At 35.3% G+C, this 15,640-nt stretch overlaps 2 protein-coding genes across 2 annotated transcripts; both read left to right on the top strand.

The window, feature by feature from the left end:
* Positions 1-3,852: 3,852 nt before the first annotated feature.
* On the top strand, positions 3,853-6,994 carry LOC21407932 (probable protein phosphatase 2C 4). The gene is made up of 4 exons (XM_010108166.2): positions 3,853-5,831; positions 5,929-6,042; positions 6,192-6,456; positions 6,574-6,994. Exons 1-4 carry the CDS (start codon positions 4,107-4,109, stop codon positions 6,687-6,689), a joined length of 2,220 nt encoding a protein of 739 aa, XP_010106468.1. The 5' UTR covers positions 3,853-4,106; the 3' UTR covers positions 6,690-6,994.
* A 6,045-nt stretch (positions 6,995-13,039) lies between these two features.
* Positions 13,040-15,092, top strand: LOC21407931 (epsin-3). The gene is made up of 4 exons (XM_010108165.2): positions 13,040-13,346; positions 13,453-13,575; positions 13,704-13,865; positions 14,216-15,092. Exons 1-4 carry the CDS (start codon positions 13,210-13,212, stop codon positions 14,784-14,786), a joined length of 993 nt encoding a protein of 330 aa, XP_010106467.1. The 5' UTR covers positions 13,040-13,209; the 3' UTR covers positions 14,787-15,092.
* Positions 15,093-15,640: the final 548 nt, after the last annotated feature.

Here is a 15,640-nt window from a genome sequence, read left to right as displayed (position 1 = left end):
TTTCTGCATGTATGATTAGTCATTGAAAGTTGAGTCGAAGATTGTGAAATCGTTTAGTACTAACGCGAAATACACTAATATAGTATTTCAAATTAGCAAAATGAAATCTAATGCAGATGATCTAATAAATAACTCGTATACTTGGGCCTCGTTCACTTCGCGGATTCGAGTTTTCAAATCGAGCTGAGATGTGACATTTTCTGAGAGCTTTTCACTGTAGTAGAAAAAGTTAGATGTGACATTTTCTGAGAGCTTTTTACTGTACAAACCTAAAACTGAAAACTCGAATCGGTAAAATGAACGAGACCTTGGAATTGGGCGTAAATTTTATTTGTAGTTACTAATTAAATCTCGTTTATTTCACCGATTCGAGTTTTCAGTTTTAGATTTTTACAGTAAAAAGCTTTCAGTAAATGTCACGTCTAACTTTTTCTGTTATAGTGAAAAGCTCTAAAAAAATGTCACATCTCAGCTCGAATTAAAAACTCGAATCCGCGAAGTTAATGAGGCCTAGATTGTCAACTATTTGAAAGTACATGTTTAGTAAGTATAACGAAACTCCTAGTACGGCAGCATTCACGTGGTTATGTAATATATGTTAATACCTTTTTTTAAGTGCAAAAAGCACATAAATAAGTGTCCAATTGATATTAGGTTACATTAGTTTATCATGCTGGTTTGAAGTTTTGCTAAAAGAGACAAAGTTTGGGAGGTGGGGGAGAGGGAGAGTGGGTGGGTTAAGCAAGTGGGTATGGAGATGGTGGCTTAGGGAGGTTTTTCCACTTGCAATACTTAATGATGGTGACTTTGAATTCTAAAGATGGGATATATATATATATATATATATTTTTTTTTTTTTTCTATGAGGAAAAAAAGTGAAATTTCATATTATTTTAATTAATTAACTAATAAAAATTACAACATGAGTTTCGCTTAGCATCTTAATATAAATATTCATTATTTGTACATGATAAGGGGTTATCCCCATCCATCCGTTCTTTTTTTTGTAGTGTTGGATGCAATCATGTACTTACAAATCATTTACCTTGTTTCTCATGATTTTGCCACTGTGATTTTGATTGCCACTTGTCCATATAAAGGACTTTGGTTGGGAAAATTAATGATAATTTGGATTTACTGCATACAACAGATATCATGTACGCTTGGATATATTATTTTTCTTCTTTGAATCTTGGCCGTTTAGTTTGAATCACAATATAAATTTTTACTGTAATATTTTTTTATAAAAATTTAAATTTAGTTTTTTTTTACTATAGTATTTTCTCTTACATGAATTCACTTTCTTAACGAAAGAGCAAAACGAACGAGACTAATATTATATTGAACATCTTGAGATAAAATGAAAAAAAAAAAGTGAAAAAAATGGAGATACTTTATTCATACTTCCTTGAATATTTTACTGTGATATTGTTGTTCGATTAATAAAGGATATTATTTTCCCAATTTTGAAGTTTTGTAACAATTTATTTTTAAAATTTTAAAATTAACATGTAACACACTGATAAAAAATAATAGAGGCACTTATATGAAACAAAAAAATAGAACAAATAAAGTTTATTATCATATATTGCGACCACAGTATCCCTCCTCTTTTGAGGATCGTATTGAATATAGAAATATGAGTTTAATTAATTGATCTAATAGTGCACAAAAAAAAAAATTATCTCGACGAGAGAATAGATTGATCTTAAAACAACAATTAATTACTATTACTACAAGATAAGCTGTCTTTTATCTTTGTTATCATTTCTTATTGATCGGAATCAATTTGAGAAAAACAAGTTGACTCTTAAAATTATTGGTCATAAAAAATAAATAGACTTGCTTCCCAGTCTCACGGTGCAGCCGTCTCAAATGATGATGGCGTCTAAAGCCTCCAAAGACATTTTTTTCACTTTAATTTTATGGGTTTTTTGTAAATTCAAATTATTTTCTGAGTTTTATCCACAAAATCAAAGAAATTAACATATTTATTGCCATTCTAACTTGGAGGGAATAAAAAAAAAATATACTTTGAAATTTGGACATTATCCCAAAGCTTTAGGGGAAACTAAAATGGACTGTATTTATTGTCCCTTTCGAAGTTCCAAATAGTAATTATATTGTGCCTATACATGATATATATAACTTTGTTTGAGCTCAAAGAAAAGAGGAATCGAACAAAAATAAAAAAATAAAAAGTTAAAAATGGACACCAACCCTGGAAAAAAAAAAAAAAGAGACACCAACTAATGTTTTAAAGAATCATGAGATGCTGCAAAATCATCAAATGGGAAGGGATGGATAAATTGGCGTGTTTGGTGGATAGAAATGTATACTTACTTTTAATAAAGATTAAAGAGTAATTGCAGCACCCATACATTTTTTGTTGGTTATTTATGAGTTACATTTAAATTCTTAATTTCAACATTTGAGACCCTAAATATGACCATTTTTTATAATATTATTCAATTGATAATGGACTACAATTTGAATGACAATTAAGGTGCAAAACGCACAACTTCTAAAAGTTTAGGATCCAAAACTTGTCAACAAATTAATAGTGTAGGGGGTGTACTTGTGTAAAAACGTAAAGGCCTATTAGTTGACTTTCATTAGCTGTTAGATATCACAATTACAATCAATTTTTAAATTTTGAGGGTCTTATTACACCAAAGTAAAAGTTAAGAATTTAAATTACCAAACAGAATAAGTTAAGATTACACCAATATAATTAAGAATTAACCCTTTAATAAATTTAAGTGGGAGAGATCTAGCAATTTGTCTAGAAAACAGAAATAATAGCTCATTGCTCATTGATTTGAAAAATCTGGATCGCATTATTCCTCATCCACTTTCTTCTTTTCTAATAGACAACGTAATTATGATCTAAAAAGTCAACAAAAAGACAAGTCCATATCGGTCAAGCTTCGTAAAACTCTCAAAACCCCCCTCTCTCTAGTTAATGTGGCATAATTAGTAATCCACAACCACCCCACCACCACCACCACCACACCAAAACTGTAATTAACAAAAAGAGAAAATTCCAAAAAAACTAACATAAGCAAAGTAATAAATAACATTATTTTTCTTTACATAAAATCTGTAGAGACTTTTTTTATAACACTAATGTTCTTTATTTATCAGTCGTCACATATGTATTAAATATGATTAAAAATTAAATTAAATTAAAAAATAAAGTAAGTTTGACAATTAATAAATGAAAAATACTGATATTAAAAAAAAAAAAAAAAACACCCATTCCCTTACACTGAAGAAATTCTCAAATATTTATTAAAGATACAAAGTCAAGCCCAGCTGCGGGGAGAGTACTCCGGAAACCTCGAGTTGACAAAAATACAATTACGCGGGACAATAATGAACTGCCAAGTGTCAGTCAACCTTTACTTGTAATCAATCACATCCAACGGTGAACATGGCACTCTTTCCAAGCACACATATTTTTTTGCTGAACCTTTTCCAAGCACATATTTATTGGCCTTTTTTTTTCCTCCTCTTTTATTTTATTTTTCCCTCTTTTGACTTTGGATCCTTACCAGAATTTATGACCTCCTTCATGATTTTACCACTCCCAAACGCGCTTTACCCCGGGGGCGCGCAAACACCAAATCCTCGGTTGAAAGTCGGAGATCGTCACTCGTTGCCCACTTGCAACAGAGCGTGGTATCCACGCTCACCTACAGAAGGTATAACATGGAATAATCAGAAAGCACTAATCTAAACCAAAACCCAGGAGTTTACTTAAACGCAAAACTTTAGTCAACGCCCCACACGGAAAAAAAAAGAAAATATAAAGAAAAGAAAAGCAATATACATTTTTGTTCTGTAGAATTGAATATTGGAAAGAAAAAAAATGTGTTTTTCTCATTCAAAACATCCACCCAATAGTCAACGCCTCTCTCTTTCCTATACTTCTCCTCTTCTATTCTTCTCCTTCTTCTTCTTCACCTCGTTCCAACTTTTTCTTTCTGTCTCTCTCTCCGAGGGGAAGAATCGGCCATGAGATTTCAATCCCAGTGATCTTCACTGGTGAGTAATTCTCCCTAACAAAATTCAATTTTTTCGTTAAATTTTTTGTTTTCCACATGGGAAACGGCTTTGGGAAGCTGACCGTGTGCTTCACCGGCGGCGGAGACGCTCGCCGGAGGCACGACATACCGCTCTACCTCCCCGACCCTCTCGACGAGGGACTGGGCCACTCCTTCTGCTACGTACGCCCCGACCCGACCCGATTATCATCCTCCAAGGTCCACTCGGAGGAAACGACGACGTTCAAGACCATCTCGGGCGCCTCCGTCAGCGCCAACACGTCGACGCCTCTTTCGACGGCGTTGATCGATCTCTACTCCTATAACAGCATCGACCGCGCCGCCGCCTTCGAGAGCTCCACCTCCTTCGCCTCGATCCCTCTGCAACCGATCCCGAGGAACTTCATCGGCTCCGGCCCAATCTCCGCGCCCTTCGGGATCCCCAGCTCGGGTCCTCTCGAACGGGGATTCATGTCCGGCCCGATTGAGCGTGGGTTCATGTCCGGGCCGCTCGACCGCGGACTCTTCTCCGGGCCGATGGATAAATCCGGTCCCGACACGAACAACCAGTTCCAGCGGAGCTTCTCTCAGGGAGGTTTCGCTTTCAGACCTAGATCGGCGAAGGGGAAGCTGATTCGTGCCCTGAGAAGGGCGATTTCGAAGACGATTAATCGGGGACAGAACTCGATCGTCGCTCCGATCAAAGGTCTAAGCTTGTCGTCGGTGAAAGAGCCAGAGTGGAATTTCGGACTGGAGAAGCACAATCACCACCACAACGAGAATCTGACCGTTAGTAGTCTCAATTTGAGCAGCGAAGGGAGTTTGGAAGACGACGATTCGTTCGAGAGTCAAAATCTTCAATGGGCGCAGGGGAAAGCAGGGGAGGATCGGGTGCACGTCGTCGTTTCGGAGGAGCACGGTTGGGTCTTCGTCGGGATTTATGACGGATTCAACGGTCCAGATGCGCCGGACTACCTCCTTTCCAATCTTTACTCGGCGGTGCACAAGGAGCTCAAGGGTTTGCTTTGGGACGAGAAATTCGAGCCGGCCTCCGCCGCCGCAGCCGCCGCCGCGACTTTTCCAGATAATCCGAATTCGGAGGCGGCGGATCAAGATTCGCTTCCGAGTGTTGCTGATAGCGATTTGGGAGGGAATCAAGTGGGGGACGATGCTTGTTTCCAGTGTGTTGAGCAAGAGAATAATCTCCCCTGGGCAAGTGGCGATGATGGGAATTGCGTTTCAAATTCGAGGCGGAAAAAGTGCCAGAGCGGCTCCAAAAGCAAGTACCGAGGGGACGCCACCAATAAATGGGAGGATAATCAGAAGCGATGGAGGTGCGAATGGGACAGGGAGAGGCTGGAGCTGGATCGGAGGTTAAAGGAGCAGCTGAATCGATCCGGTTCCGACGGCGGGGGGGCGATCAATCACTCCGACGTGTTGAAAGCTCTTTCCCAGGCGCTGAGGAAGACAGAGGAGGCTTATTTGGATATTGCAGATAAGATGCTCGTGGAAAACCCTGAATTGGCTTTGATGGGTTCTTGTGTTCTTGTTATGCTTATGAAAGGAGAGGACGTGTATGTGATGAATGTGGGGGATAGTAGAGCCGTGTTGGCACAGAAATCGGAGCCCGACTATTGGCTCGGCAAGATCCGACAGGACTTGGAAAGGATCAATGAAGAGACTTTGCATGATCTTGAATCCCCGGATGGTGAAAGACCAAACACGATTGCCAGTTTAACTGCTCTTCAGCTTACTAAGGATCACTCCACCAGTGTGGAAGAGGTGGAACTTCATTTGCTCTTGGAAATCAAATGGTTTTCATTTTTTTGGTATTATTTTTGAGCTTAAGCTTATAGGTGTTTGTGTTTATCTTTTTCAGGAAGTTCAAAGAATTAGAGAGGAACACCCAGATGATTCCTGTGCCGTGATCAATGACCGAGTTAAAGGTTCATTGAAGGTCACTCGAGCTTTTGGTGCTGGTTTTCTTAAACAGGTACTTACTGCTCTATCCATTTTACAATTGCTGGTAATAACTAGGCCTGTATAGTATAGAAACAAAATGGCTTAGGAAATGTCAAATGGGATTCTTTTAACTTGGTCGAATGTTGTTTATGTCTAATATATACGTCAAAATGTCTGCAGCCCAAATGGAATAATGCACTCTTGGAGATGTTCAGAATCGACTACATAGGGACTTCCCCTTACATCACTTGTTTCCCATTTCTCCACCACCACAGATTAGGCCCAAAAGACAGGTTTTTGATATTATCGTCTGATGGGTTATACCAATACTTCACAAACGAAGAAGCTGTTTCAGAGGTTGAACTCTTCATCACATTGCAACCCGAAGGAGATCCTGCACAACATCTTGTTGAAGAAGTTCTCTTCCGCGCCGCAAAGAAAGCTGGTAATTAGACTATACACTTGACCGCCCAACCAAAGCAACATTCAAAAATATTGATTTCGAAATCTTATGGTTTTGCTCATTCCATATCACTAATGTCATTGTTAATTTGAATCACAGGAATGGACTTCCATGAATTGCTCGAAATACCGCAAGGGGACCGAAGGCGGTACCATGATGATGTTTCAATCATTGTTATTTCTTTAGAAGGAAGGATATGGAGATCATGTGTATAAACAGATAAAAAACACAGGTAGAGGATTATAGAGACATCCGCGCAAAAAAAAAAAAAAAAGTCAGGCATTTCCTTTTTTTTCATTTTTGCCCTCGGTTTTTTTTCCTGGTCACCTTTGTAACATACCAATTAAGCTTCAGGGGAGTGCCTGAGGAACTTGGTTGTGCAGCTTACTGGGTGGTGAGGACTGTAAAGTTGTAAAAGCTGGTTCTTGTTGAATGAATATAAACTGTCATAGAAGAAATTGTAATTTTCTAATAAATGACATTCCTTTTTGGAAAAAAAAAAGATAAAAAGGGGTTTTCTTCGGCATTATCACTACCGTCACTTTCTTCAATTCTTTTATTCACAACTATTTGCAGTTGTCAACGCTTGTCATCTCAGCATCTGCATCTTTCTATTTCTATATCCTTTACTCTTTACAAACAATTCGATACTTTGGTTTCCCCAACATTATGCCTTAAGAGAAAAAATACTAGGATTATGTACACAACGCATAATATAGCAGCCCTTTTGCCTTTTCGGTATGACAATCCCACAGTAGTTGGGCCAAAAAGCTGAGCACTTTACCTTGTTCTAAGATCAAAAACTAAAGAAAGTTATCTTTGTGAGAAAAAAAAAATGAAGGCTTGTCACTAGAAGTAATCTCAAGGTCTATTGTTCAGTATTGGTGTTAAGTTTAGCCATTCTAAGCACAATTTCGTTAAATGTTCTTTTCATAGATTTGAACCATAAATCAAACCTTTTCGTTACATTGTCTTCTATCAAAACAATGGGTTTTGAGTAAAATACCGGATGACGATACCAATTAAAGAACAGTTGAGTGAAAGATTGAATCATGTCGTAAGCACTGGTCGTGTTAAATGAAAAACAGACATCGGGAAGCTAAAATCATGAATGGATTTCAAACCAACCTCCATCAGGGTAAAAATTTCATCTTTATTATTGCAGTCAATAATTGAAGAAGTCAAGTAAGAGTCATAAATAAGTACTGGTGTTTATCATAAAAATAGGAACACCCTCATTGAAAGCATGGATACTACTACTCCTCATTGCCTCAAAAACAATGAAACCTACTGCGGAAAACCCCATTTATGTTATATGGTTTTTGTACATGCATCTAATGCATTTTCCCTCATGCCAACGGAGAAGGTTTTTTTTTTTTTTTTTTTTTTTTTTTTTCAAGGGGGCTTTGGTTGGGGGATTTAATGATAATTCTCTCAACTGTTATCTACTTCTGAAATTTATAGTAAATGCAGGGCAGTTGGTTGAGGTGGATATTAAGCTCATAAATAATTAAAGAGCTGTCATGTTGTCATTGAATCAGAATCCCACGGTTTCCGTTCATGTCCTGCTATACGGACTAGGCCTTTCCCAAGCAATTCCTTCATTGATGAGAAAAGGGGCACCGCTAGTACATACAAATTTTGGTCAGCCAATTAAATTTTATTGACCTTCTAGGCGAAGGTTTGACTTTTGAACCATTTTCAGAAACTAGGAAAAAAGAAAAAAATTCCTTCCCTCATTTTCAGAAGTTAGATAGAAAACAAAAACTCTTCCGAAGAAGTTCATAAAATACCATAAGAATAATCACTTTTAATTGACATGATATATTTTATCATATGTGGTGTTGTGTGGAAAAATTCACATCGACACGTCGGACAACGATCAGGCCACACGTGGTCCCATACCTGTCACGTTAATTAGCTCTCGACGCCCGAGCCTCATTGGTCTCTCCCGTATGGCATGAGAGCCGAATGCATAAGGCCTGCGAGACCAGCTCGTGCAAAATAACGTGATAAAGTCGGCTGTGAGAGAGGCTACCCTCGGCAGATTTTGGCATGGGCGCAGATGGCAGAACGCAAGCAACTGGATCCACATCCCAAGGAAGACCCCTGAGGAGATCAACTAAATATCTCAATATTGCGTCTAAGTTTGGAGAAAGTCAGTTGTACAGGAAATGATTACAAACCCCTAAAACCGCTTGGAACGGATCACTATCTATTACAGGGGATCTGTAGAGCCGTAATGGGGGACAAATTGGATGAGTGAACTGTCCAAAAGGTAATGACAGGCTACGGTCTGAACAAATGAGGCCACAGGCCACTTGAGTGGATGAGCCCTATGAAAGACATGGTCAAATGGTCCAAACCGCCTACCATTGGGCAAAAGTTCATGTAATATCCACTATAAAAGGGGAAGAGCCTCCATGAGAGGCTTTGGGATCTTTTTTGTATGTGTAATTTGTAAGAACCAAAATAAGAGAAATACAATACAGTGGATGTAGCTCTTTTTGAGAAGGCTGAACCACTATAAAACCTCTTCGTCTTTATTTTCATAAGGGACATAATGATTTCTTTTCATAATACACAATCCAAATTCTAGCAAATTCAGTAAAATCACAAGTTTCAAACCGGTAACCCAACGGGCTACCGCGGGTAATCCGATAAAGTATTGTTGACGAAAATCGACCGTCTAACATATGGTATTTTAATTGATGTAGACATGATATGTTTTTATTTTATGATCTATTTTATAATTGATCTCAATTCTCACGTAACATTATTAAGCAAATATGACAAAAGACCGGAAGAATGCGGCATAAGAATTGAATCCACCCTATTAATAGTTTAAAGACTATATAGACAAAGAGAAAGGAGAATGCCAAACAGTAAAGTGTACAAGGCTATATTCCACTTTTGAAGTTTAGTCATCCTTGTCACTTTGATTAAGTTTTTCACAAACATAGGGGCTGGTTAGCTCATAGCTACATACAATTTGAATTATGAGCTCATTCCAAATTAGTGTTTGAATGCACTAATTTTAATCTAAGTTTGAACCATAATGTGACGATTTAAACCGGATTTATATTACAAGTTTATATAAATCACATTTCTCAAAATTTACCATTTAAACCACTGCATCTCGAAACTGCAACCAAACGAAGTCTCATAGTGTATTTGAATTCTTAAGGGGACGTTTGGTTGCAGGATTCAAACCATAATTTGAATCATGGTTAATGATTCGTTACAGTGTTTTCTCTCACAAAAAATACACGTAAATAAAAAATAATTCTAATAACATGATTTTAATTCATGAATCAAACTTCTCCTAAATCTTTGGAGGTGGTAATGGTATACCTTTAATTCACCGACTTGAACCATGCCACCAATCGTGAAGGCTGAACCAGGCCTTCCAAATTTGGAAGTTTAATAAAGAAATAATTACACGGCAAAATTTCATACCTTAATTTAAAATTTAGCAAATTTTTTTTTAAATATTATAAATACAGTAAAATTTTCAAAATATAATAAATATAACAAAAATGACATAATGTTTATCATAATGATGCCATATTTTATATTATATGATGATATAGTTATTATTCTAATGATATCAAAATTTTATATTTTTGTAATATTTTAAAAATTTTGCTATATTTAATTTTAAATTCTATTATTGAAATTTGGCTAGACGCATAAAGAGCCATTTTCTTACTGGGCCTTAGGATCCAGTAACTTTCTATTGGGCTGAAAAAGTGAGAGCGTGGTTTGAAGTAGGCCAATAGCCCAAGAAGATGACTAACATGCTTGGTAACCATATCAAGCAGTGCAGTACGAAAGCTCACTGTTTTATTCTATTTTAAATCTGATTACATGGCAAGCAGCTCTAGTTTCTCTTCAATCCAAGCCTTTTATAAGTATAAGATTAATCACCAGCAAAAAAGATGATTGAGTTAATAATCTCTTCAATATGAGGATTCTAGAAGCATATACATACACACACACACACACACACACATATATATATATATATATATATATATATAATAGAATAGAATCGTGACTCGTGCTTGTATACAAGAGACGTGGACACAAATGCATCACCAATGCATGACGTTCTTGACTAATTCTTCTTCTTTGGGTGCTAATAATAAATAAATAAACAACAAGGATTGTTAATTTGTAAATTTAATCCGTCAGTCAAAGCCGGTTTGTCAAAGGAAAGCTTTAGATATATTGCGTATTCCATGATGCATGCTTGGGGTATTTGTGTGTTTTAACTAGACAAAAGCTCGTGCGTATTATATTATATAAAAAATTAGAAATTTTATAGCATATAAATTTTTATAATATAAATTCAAAATAGTGTAAATTGAACTCCAAATCAATTCAAAATAGTAAATAACCGTAACAAATAATAACATTTTTAAAAATGAACTGGAAATAGTTTGAAACTGTCCGATCAAAAATTTCGATGGATGTGATTCACAAGTGAAAAGCACGTGTAAGAGAAGTGCGTTCAGGGGGGGAAGAGGGCAGCTTCACAGTGGTGGGCCCGTCACTTTTTCAATCGGCCAGTCAGGCATCGACACGTGACAATCCTAGAACGAATGACGCAAAAGCCCATGCACATAGAAGGGAAAAGAGAAGGAAAAAATGGTAAAATTGACAATTCATACTCAAAAAACAAGAGACATAAACAAAATTTCGGGAATGTTATTGTACAATAAACAATAAAATATGAGTGTGTGAATAGTGAATCTTGGGTCTCTTTTAGTATATATAATAATATGTTAGAATGTTTGCTCCTCTCCAGTCTCCACGTTGCCATTTCCAGTGCCACATTAATGCTAATATATGTATTTGTTTCTAATTTGCATATACCTAAGTACTATGTCAATATCTAATCTTACGGCACTAACAAAGCTATTCATGCACAATGAAAATTTATCGTGGCTTACTAAATATGATATTTTTGTTTGAAATTATTATTATTATTATTAGTATTAGTAGTAGTAGTAGGATTATTATTACCGTTACCGCTGAAATTTAGAGTTATTTTCTAGTTTGTCTCGTGAGTTTTAAAAACTCTTATTTTGCCCTCTAAACTTTGAATTGTTCCCACTTAATTCTTTTTGTTCAAATTTCTATTAAAAACAGATAGAAAAAAAGGGAGTAATACAATTATGTGGTCTTTTTATATGAATTTATGTTAAGAACAAACACATAAAAACCACATGATCACATTTAATCACATCTTTTTTTCTCTGATTTTAATAGAAATTCTTATAAAAATACTTAAATAGCACAAATGCAAAATTTATGAAGTAAAGTGAGTTTTTAAAATTTATTAAGCAAAGTGAGAATGACCTCAGAGTTTTGGGACACTAGTGAGACTAATCCTTATTATTATAAGAAATTACGATTGTTCTGTTTCAAAGTTTATTTGAAATAAATATCTTAAATTAGAAAATTTTTTTAATTTTTATTTTTGTTAAAGATATGATTATATTTGGCAAATTATTGATTAATTTTGGTATAGGTCTACATTACTAATTTTAATAAATTATGTGTACATATTAGATTTAGACATTAGTAAGGGCCCGTTTGAGATTATTTGTGTTTGTGTTTTAAGTAGTAGAAGAAGATAAACATAAATTTAGACTTTTTAATTAATATTTGGATAGTGTCTTAAAAAATATTTTTATATTTAAGAAGAGTTTTTGAATCTATTAAATAAAAAAGTTAAAAATATTTATTATTATGAAAAGTAATATAATAAAAAGATTGATCATAAATCACTTTTAAAATAAATAAGTCAAAAATAACTTTTCTTTTAAATCAATCTAAACGGGCCATAAATTGCTTCTCAGCTCTTTGCAAAGTAGGCAGCATTTATTTAAAAAAAAAAAAAAAAAGGCAGTCATTGACTCATTGTGCTTAATTAATCAAAGGATTGGATGCCAAAAGAATCAAACGGAGTACAATTAGTTCGCTAAACAAAATGGTTTCTCCCCTCCTCCCAGTTTTGAATTAAAGGGCAATTGCCCGTAAGACTCAATAATCAAGAAAATGTGGGTTTCACGAATTTGGATCTGCCCCATAAGCTAATGTTTCTGGCAACTTTGCACTTTCACCATATGTGATTATATATTATTTAACTTCTCTTCCTGAGCATAACAAACTCAAAAAAAAAAAAAAAAGGAAAAAGAAAAATATCCCTTAAGAGTTATTAACAAATAAAGTGTCTGTTCAGTTCGTTGATTCGAATTAAAATGTGACTTTATATAAAAATTTTTTATTATAATAAAAAAACTCAAATTCTAAATTCGAATCAGCGTAACGAACGAGTCCGATAATTTTAAATTTCAAACCAAAACGCGGCTGTGGGCCTTCGCTGATGTGTAGCAATGTAGAGATGTTGACTTCAAATCTCTACTCCTCCACTCTCTCTACCTTGCTTTAAATTAAAATTAAAATACAATTTTACAACTTCATTGACTTACACACAGCTTTTAATTTCAAGATGGACTTTTGAATATCCATCATTCTACATTTCTACATTGAAATTTTCTTCTCTGGAAACATTATTAGGTTGAGTCTCACTTTGTTTCCTTTGGATTTTTTTTTTTTTTTTTTTTGCATAACAAATTTTAGTTTGTTAGATAAATGCTTGGTTTTCTGTTTCATTAGATCAGAACCGCTTGTGGCTTTGTACCAAATCTTCTCATCTCAGACATGTCTATCTTAAGCAAAAACAACTCTGAAAATTCCACACCTTTCTTCCATGAATTCAAGAAACAAGCTTCTTTCTTCCTTAAGGAGAAGATCAAGACTGCTAGATTGGCCCTCACAGATGTCACACCTACAGAGTTGTGAGTTTCTTATCTCTATTAAAAAAAAAAAAATCTTATCATGGATTTTTTAACCAATATTTATATATTTATTTATTTTTTTGTTGTTGTTCTTCAATGTCTGAAGATTGACTGAAGAAGCAACAAGTGGAAATCCATGGGCACCAGACACTCGGACCTTGGCTTCTATCTCAAGATCCGCTTTTGAGATTGATGATTATACGAGAATTGTGGAGATTTTGCATAAAAGGTTCTGAATCCTTTCTTATTTTATATATCTTTGAATTATATGTTCTTTTTTTCTTTTCCTTTTTTTGAATGATATTTCCTTTCATATTTTTGAAATTACGATGCTCAAGTAGTTCTCTGATAAAACAGATTGCTCAAGTTTGAGAAGAAAAACTGGAGGCTTTGTTACAACTCACTCATTGTCGTTGAGCACTTGTTGACTCATGGACCAGAGAGTGTTGCCGAGGAATTTCAGTGTGATAAAGATGTCATCAGACAGATGGAAAGCTTTCAGTACGTAGACGACAAAGGGTACGCAAATGTTAAATTATGGTATTTCTACCGCAGGACCTGTTATTTTTAGCTACACTAAGCATCGTTGTTTATTTGTGGTTGTACTAGTTTTACATCGCGAGTTGTAGATTTTTAGGCCCCGTTCATTTCAACCGATTCGAGTTTTGCTACAGTTAAAAACTCTCAGAAACAGTTATATTTAACTTTTTTATTATAATAAAAAATTTTCACATAAAGTCATATCTCAACTCGAATTAAAAACTCAAATCAGTCTAACCGTAGAAGTCTCCATGAAATTAAATCCTTTTTTTTTTTTTCTTGTTTGTTTGAAAGCATATTGAACATATTGATTGATATGCACAACACAGATTCAATTGGGGGCTTGCTGTGAGAAAGAAATCTGGGAGAGTATTGAAACTGCTAGAGAAAGGTCCTCTTCTTAAAGAAGAGAGAGATAAGTCTAGGAAGCTCAGCAGAGGGATTCAAGGTTTTGGAAGCTTCACACAAAGGTCATCGTCATCATCATCAACTTTAGCACAAGGCATTCTTAGGGAAAAAACATCACTGGGAAGGTCTCATTCTCAGTTCATCAGCCATGAGAATCAGCAAGAAAATAATCAACTCCCTTACAAGAAAGAAGATGGACTCTTCATCAAGACTGAGGAATCAAAGCCAATCAAAGGAATTGATATTTCTGTGTCTATCAAGAGAAGTGAGAGTTCCAGTTCTGAAAAGGCTGAAATCAGTGTCAAAGAAAACATGGATCCTGATGAGGAAGCGTTGCATGGGTGGGACCCCATTGGAGAGTCCACCAACTTGCTTTTAGATGGTAAAGATAGTACAGATGAGTCTAGAATTGGAACTTCAGCCGAACATGATCATCCCTTTAGTGACACAAACATTCAAAGTACTGCTTCCCTGCTTTCTGTAATGCAATGAAAGTTGAAAGATTTTTGTAAAGAAAAGATGTTGCTTTTTACTAGCCAAATAGCAGTGTAGGACCTATTTAGTCTCACTTTTTTGCTATGCGGCAGTTTGTCATGTATAATTTATTTTTTACCACATTGCAGATTCTCTTATCTATAGAGTGTTTTGTTTGTCCTTGTTATCAAATATCAAATATATCGGTATTTGAAATATAATGGCAGAGATCAAACCACCAAATCAAAAAAATTTAGTGCTATCATATAGCTTTGTATAAACTAAGTTCATGAGTTGGAGATAAGAGGACTACTAATCCCATGGGACCTGTGCACCGTGTTCTTCGAAGGTTTCCGACAAAGATCAGATGTGGCGACCCTCCTATGAGGCCGCCACTGTAACTTAAACTTTTAACTTGTACTTACTGGGATTTCTTAAAATTTGCGGAACATTTTTTTTTTTTTTTTTTAAACATAAGAAGGAATACTTTCATAATTCGTAACAATAATTTCAAAAGAATGAATCACTAAATTTCTTAAAGCTTTTCTTAATTTTAGTTAAGATAAAACCTTCTAGAAATATCCTTCAAACGGAGCAGCGTTTGAACTCATGTTTCAAATACTCTTTAAAATCCTTTCTAAAACTAGCCAATTCAATCGGGCCATCTCATTTGACTTTAAAATGGATTTCGTGAGAAATCTTAAATTCAAGTACATCTTAAAGTCCTTTTAAAATCAATCATTTAAATCGTATGTTTAAAAATTCATTTATTTGTTGCACGCACTATTGCAACGTTCTAAAACTTAAATACTCAAAACTAGGGTTGTTAGCTACAACCTCGGTTTTCTTAACATACATATGTACGTATACCT

This window comes from Morus notabilis, unplaced genomic scaffold (assembly GCF_000414095.1).
Source record: "Morus notabilis unplaced genomic scaffold, ASM41409v2 Scaffold46, whole genome shotgun sequence".
Lineage (NCBI taxonomy): Eukaryota > Viridiplantae > Streptophyta > Magnoliopsida > Rosales > Moraceae > Morus > Morus notabilis.
The sequence above is the reverse complement of the archived record's forward strand: the minus strand, read 5'-3'. Positions and strand labels throughout refer to the sequence as shown.

Excerpts from the sequence above, each read along its gene's own strand:
- LOC21407932 (XM_010108166.2), top strand. The coding sequence starts at position 4,107 with ATGGGAAACGGCTTTGGGAAGCTGACCGTGTGCTTCACCGGCGGCGGA. Across the intron at positions 5,832-5,928 it reads ACTCCACCAGTGTGGAAGAG|GAAGTTCAAAGAATTAGAGA; the intron begins GTGGAACTTCAT and ends TATCTTTTTCAG. Across the intron at positions 6,043-6,191 it reads GTGCTGGTTTTCTTAAACAG|CCCAAATGGAATAATGCACT; the intron begins GTACTTACTGCT and ends AAATGTCTGCAG.
- LOC21407931 (XM_010108165.2), top strand. The coding sequence starts at position 13,210 with ATGTCTATCTTAAGCAAAAACAACTCTGAAAATTCCACACCTTTCTTC. Across the intron at positions 13,576-13,703 it reads GTGGAGATTTTGCATAAAAG|ATTGCTCAAGTTTGAGAAGA; the intron begins GTTCTGAATCCT and ends CTGATAAAACAG. Across the intron at positions 13,866-14,215 it reads CAGTACGTAGACGACAAAGG|ATTCAATTGGGGGCTTGCTG; the intron begins GTACGCAAATGT and ends TGCACAACACAG.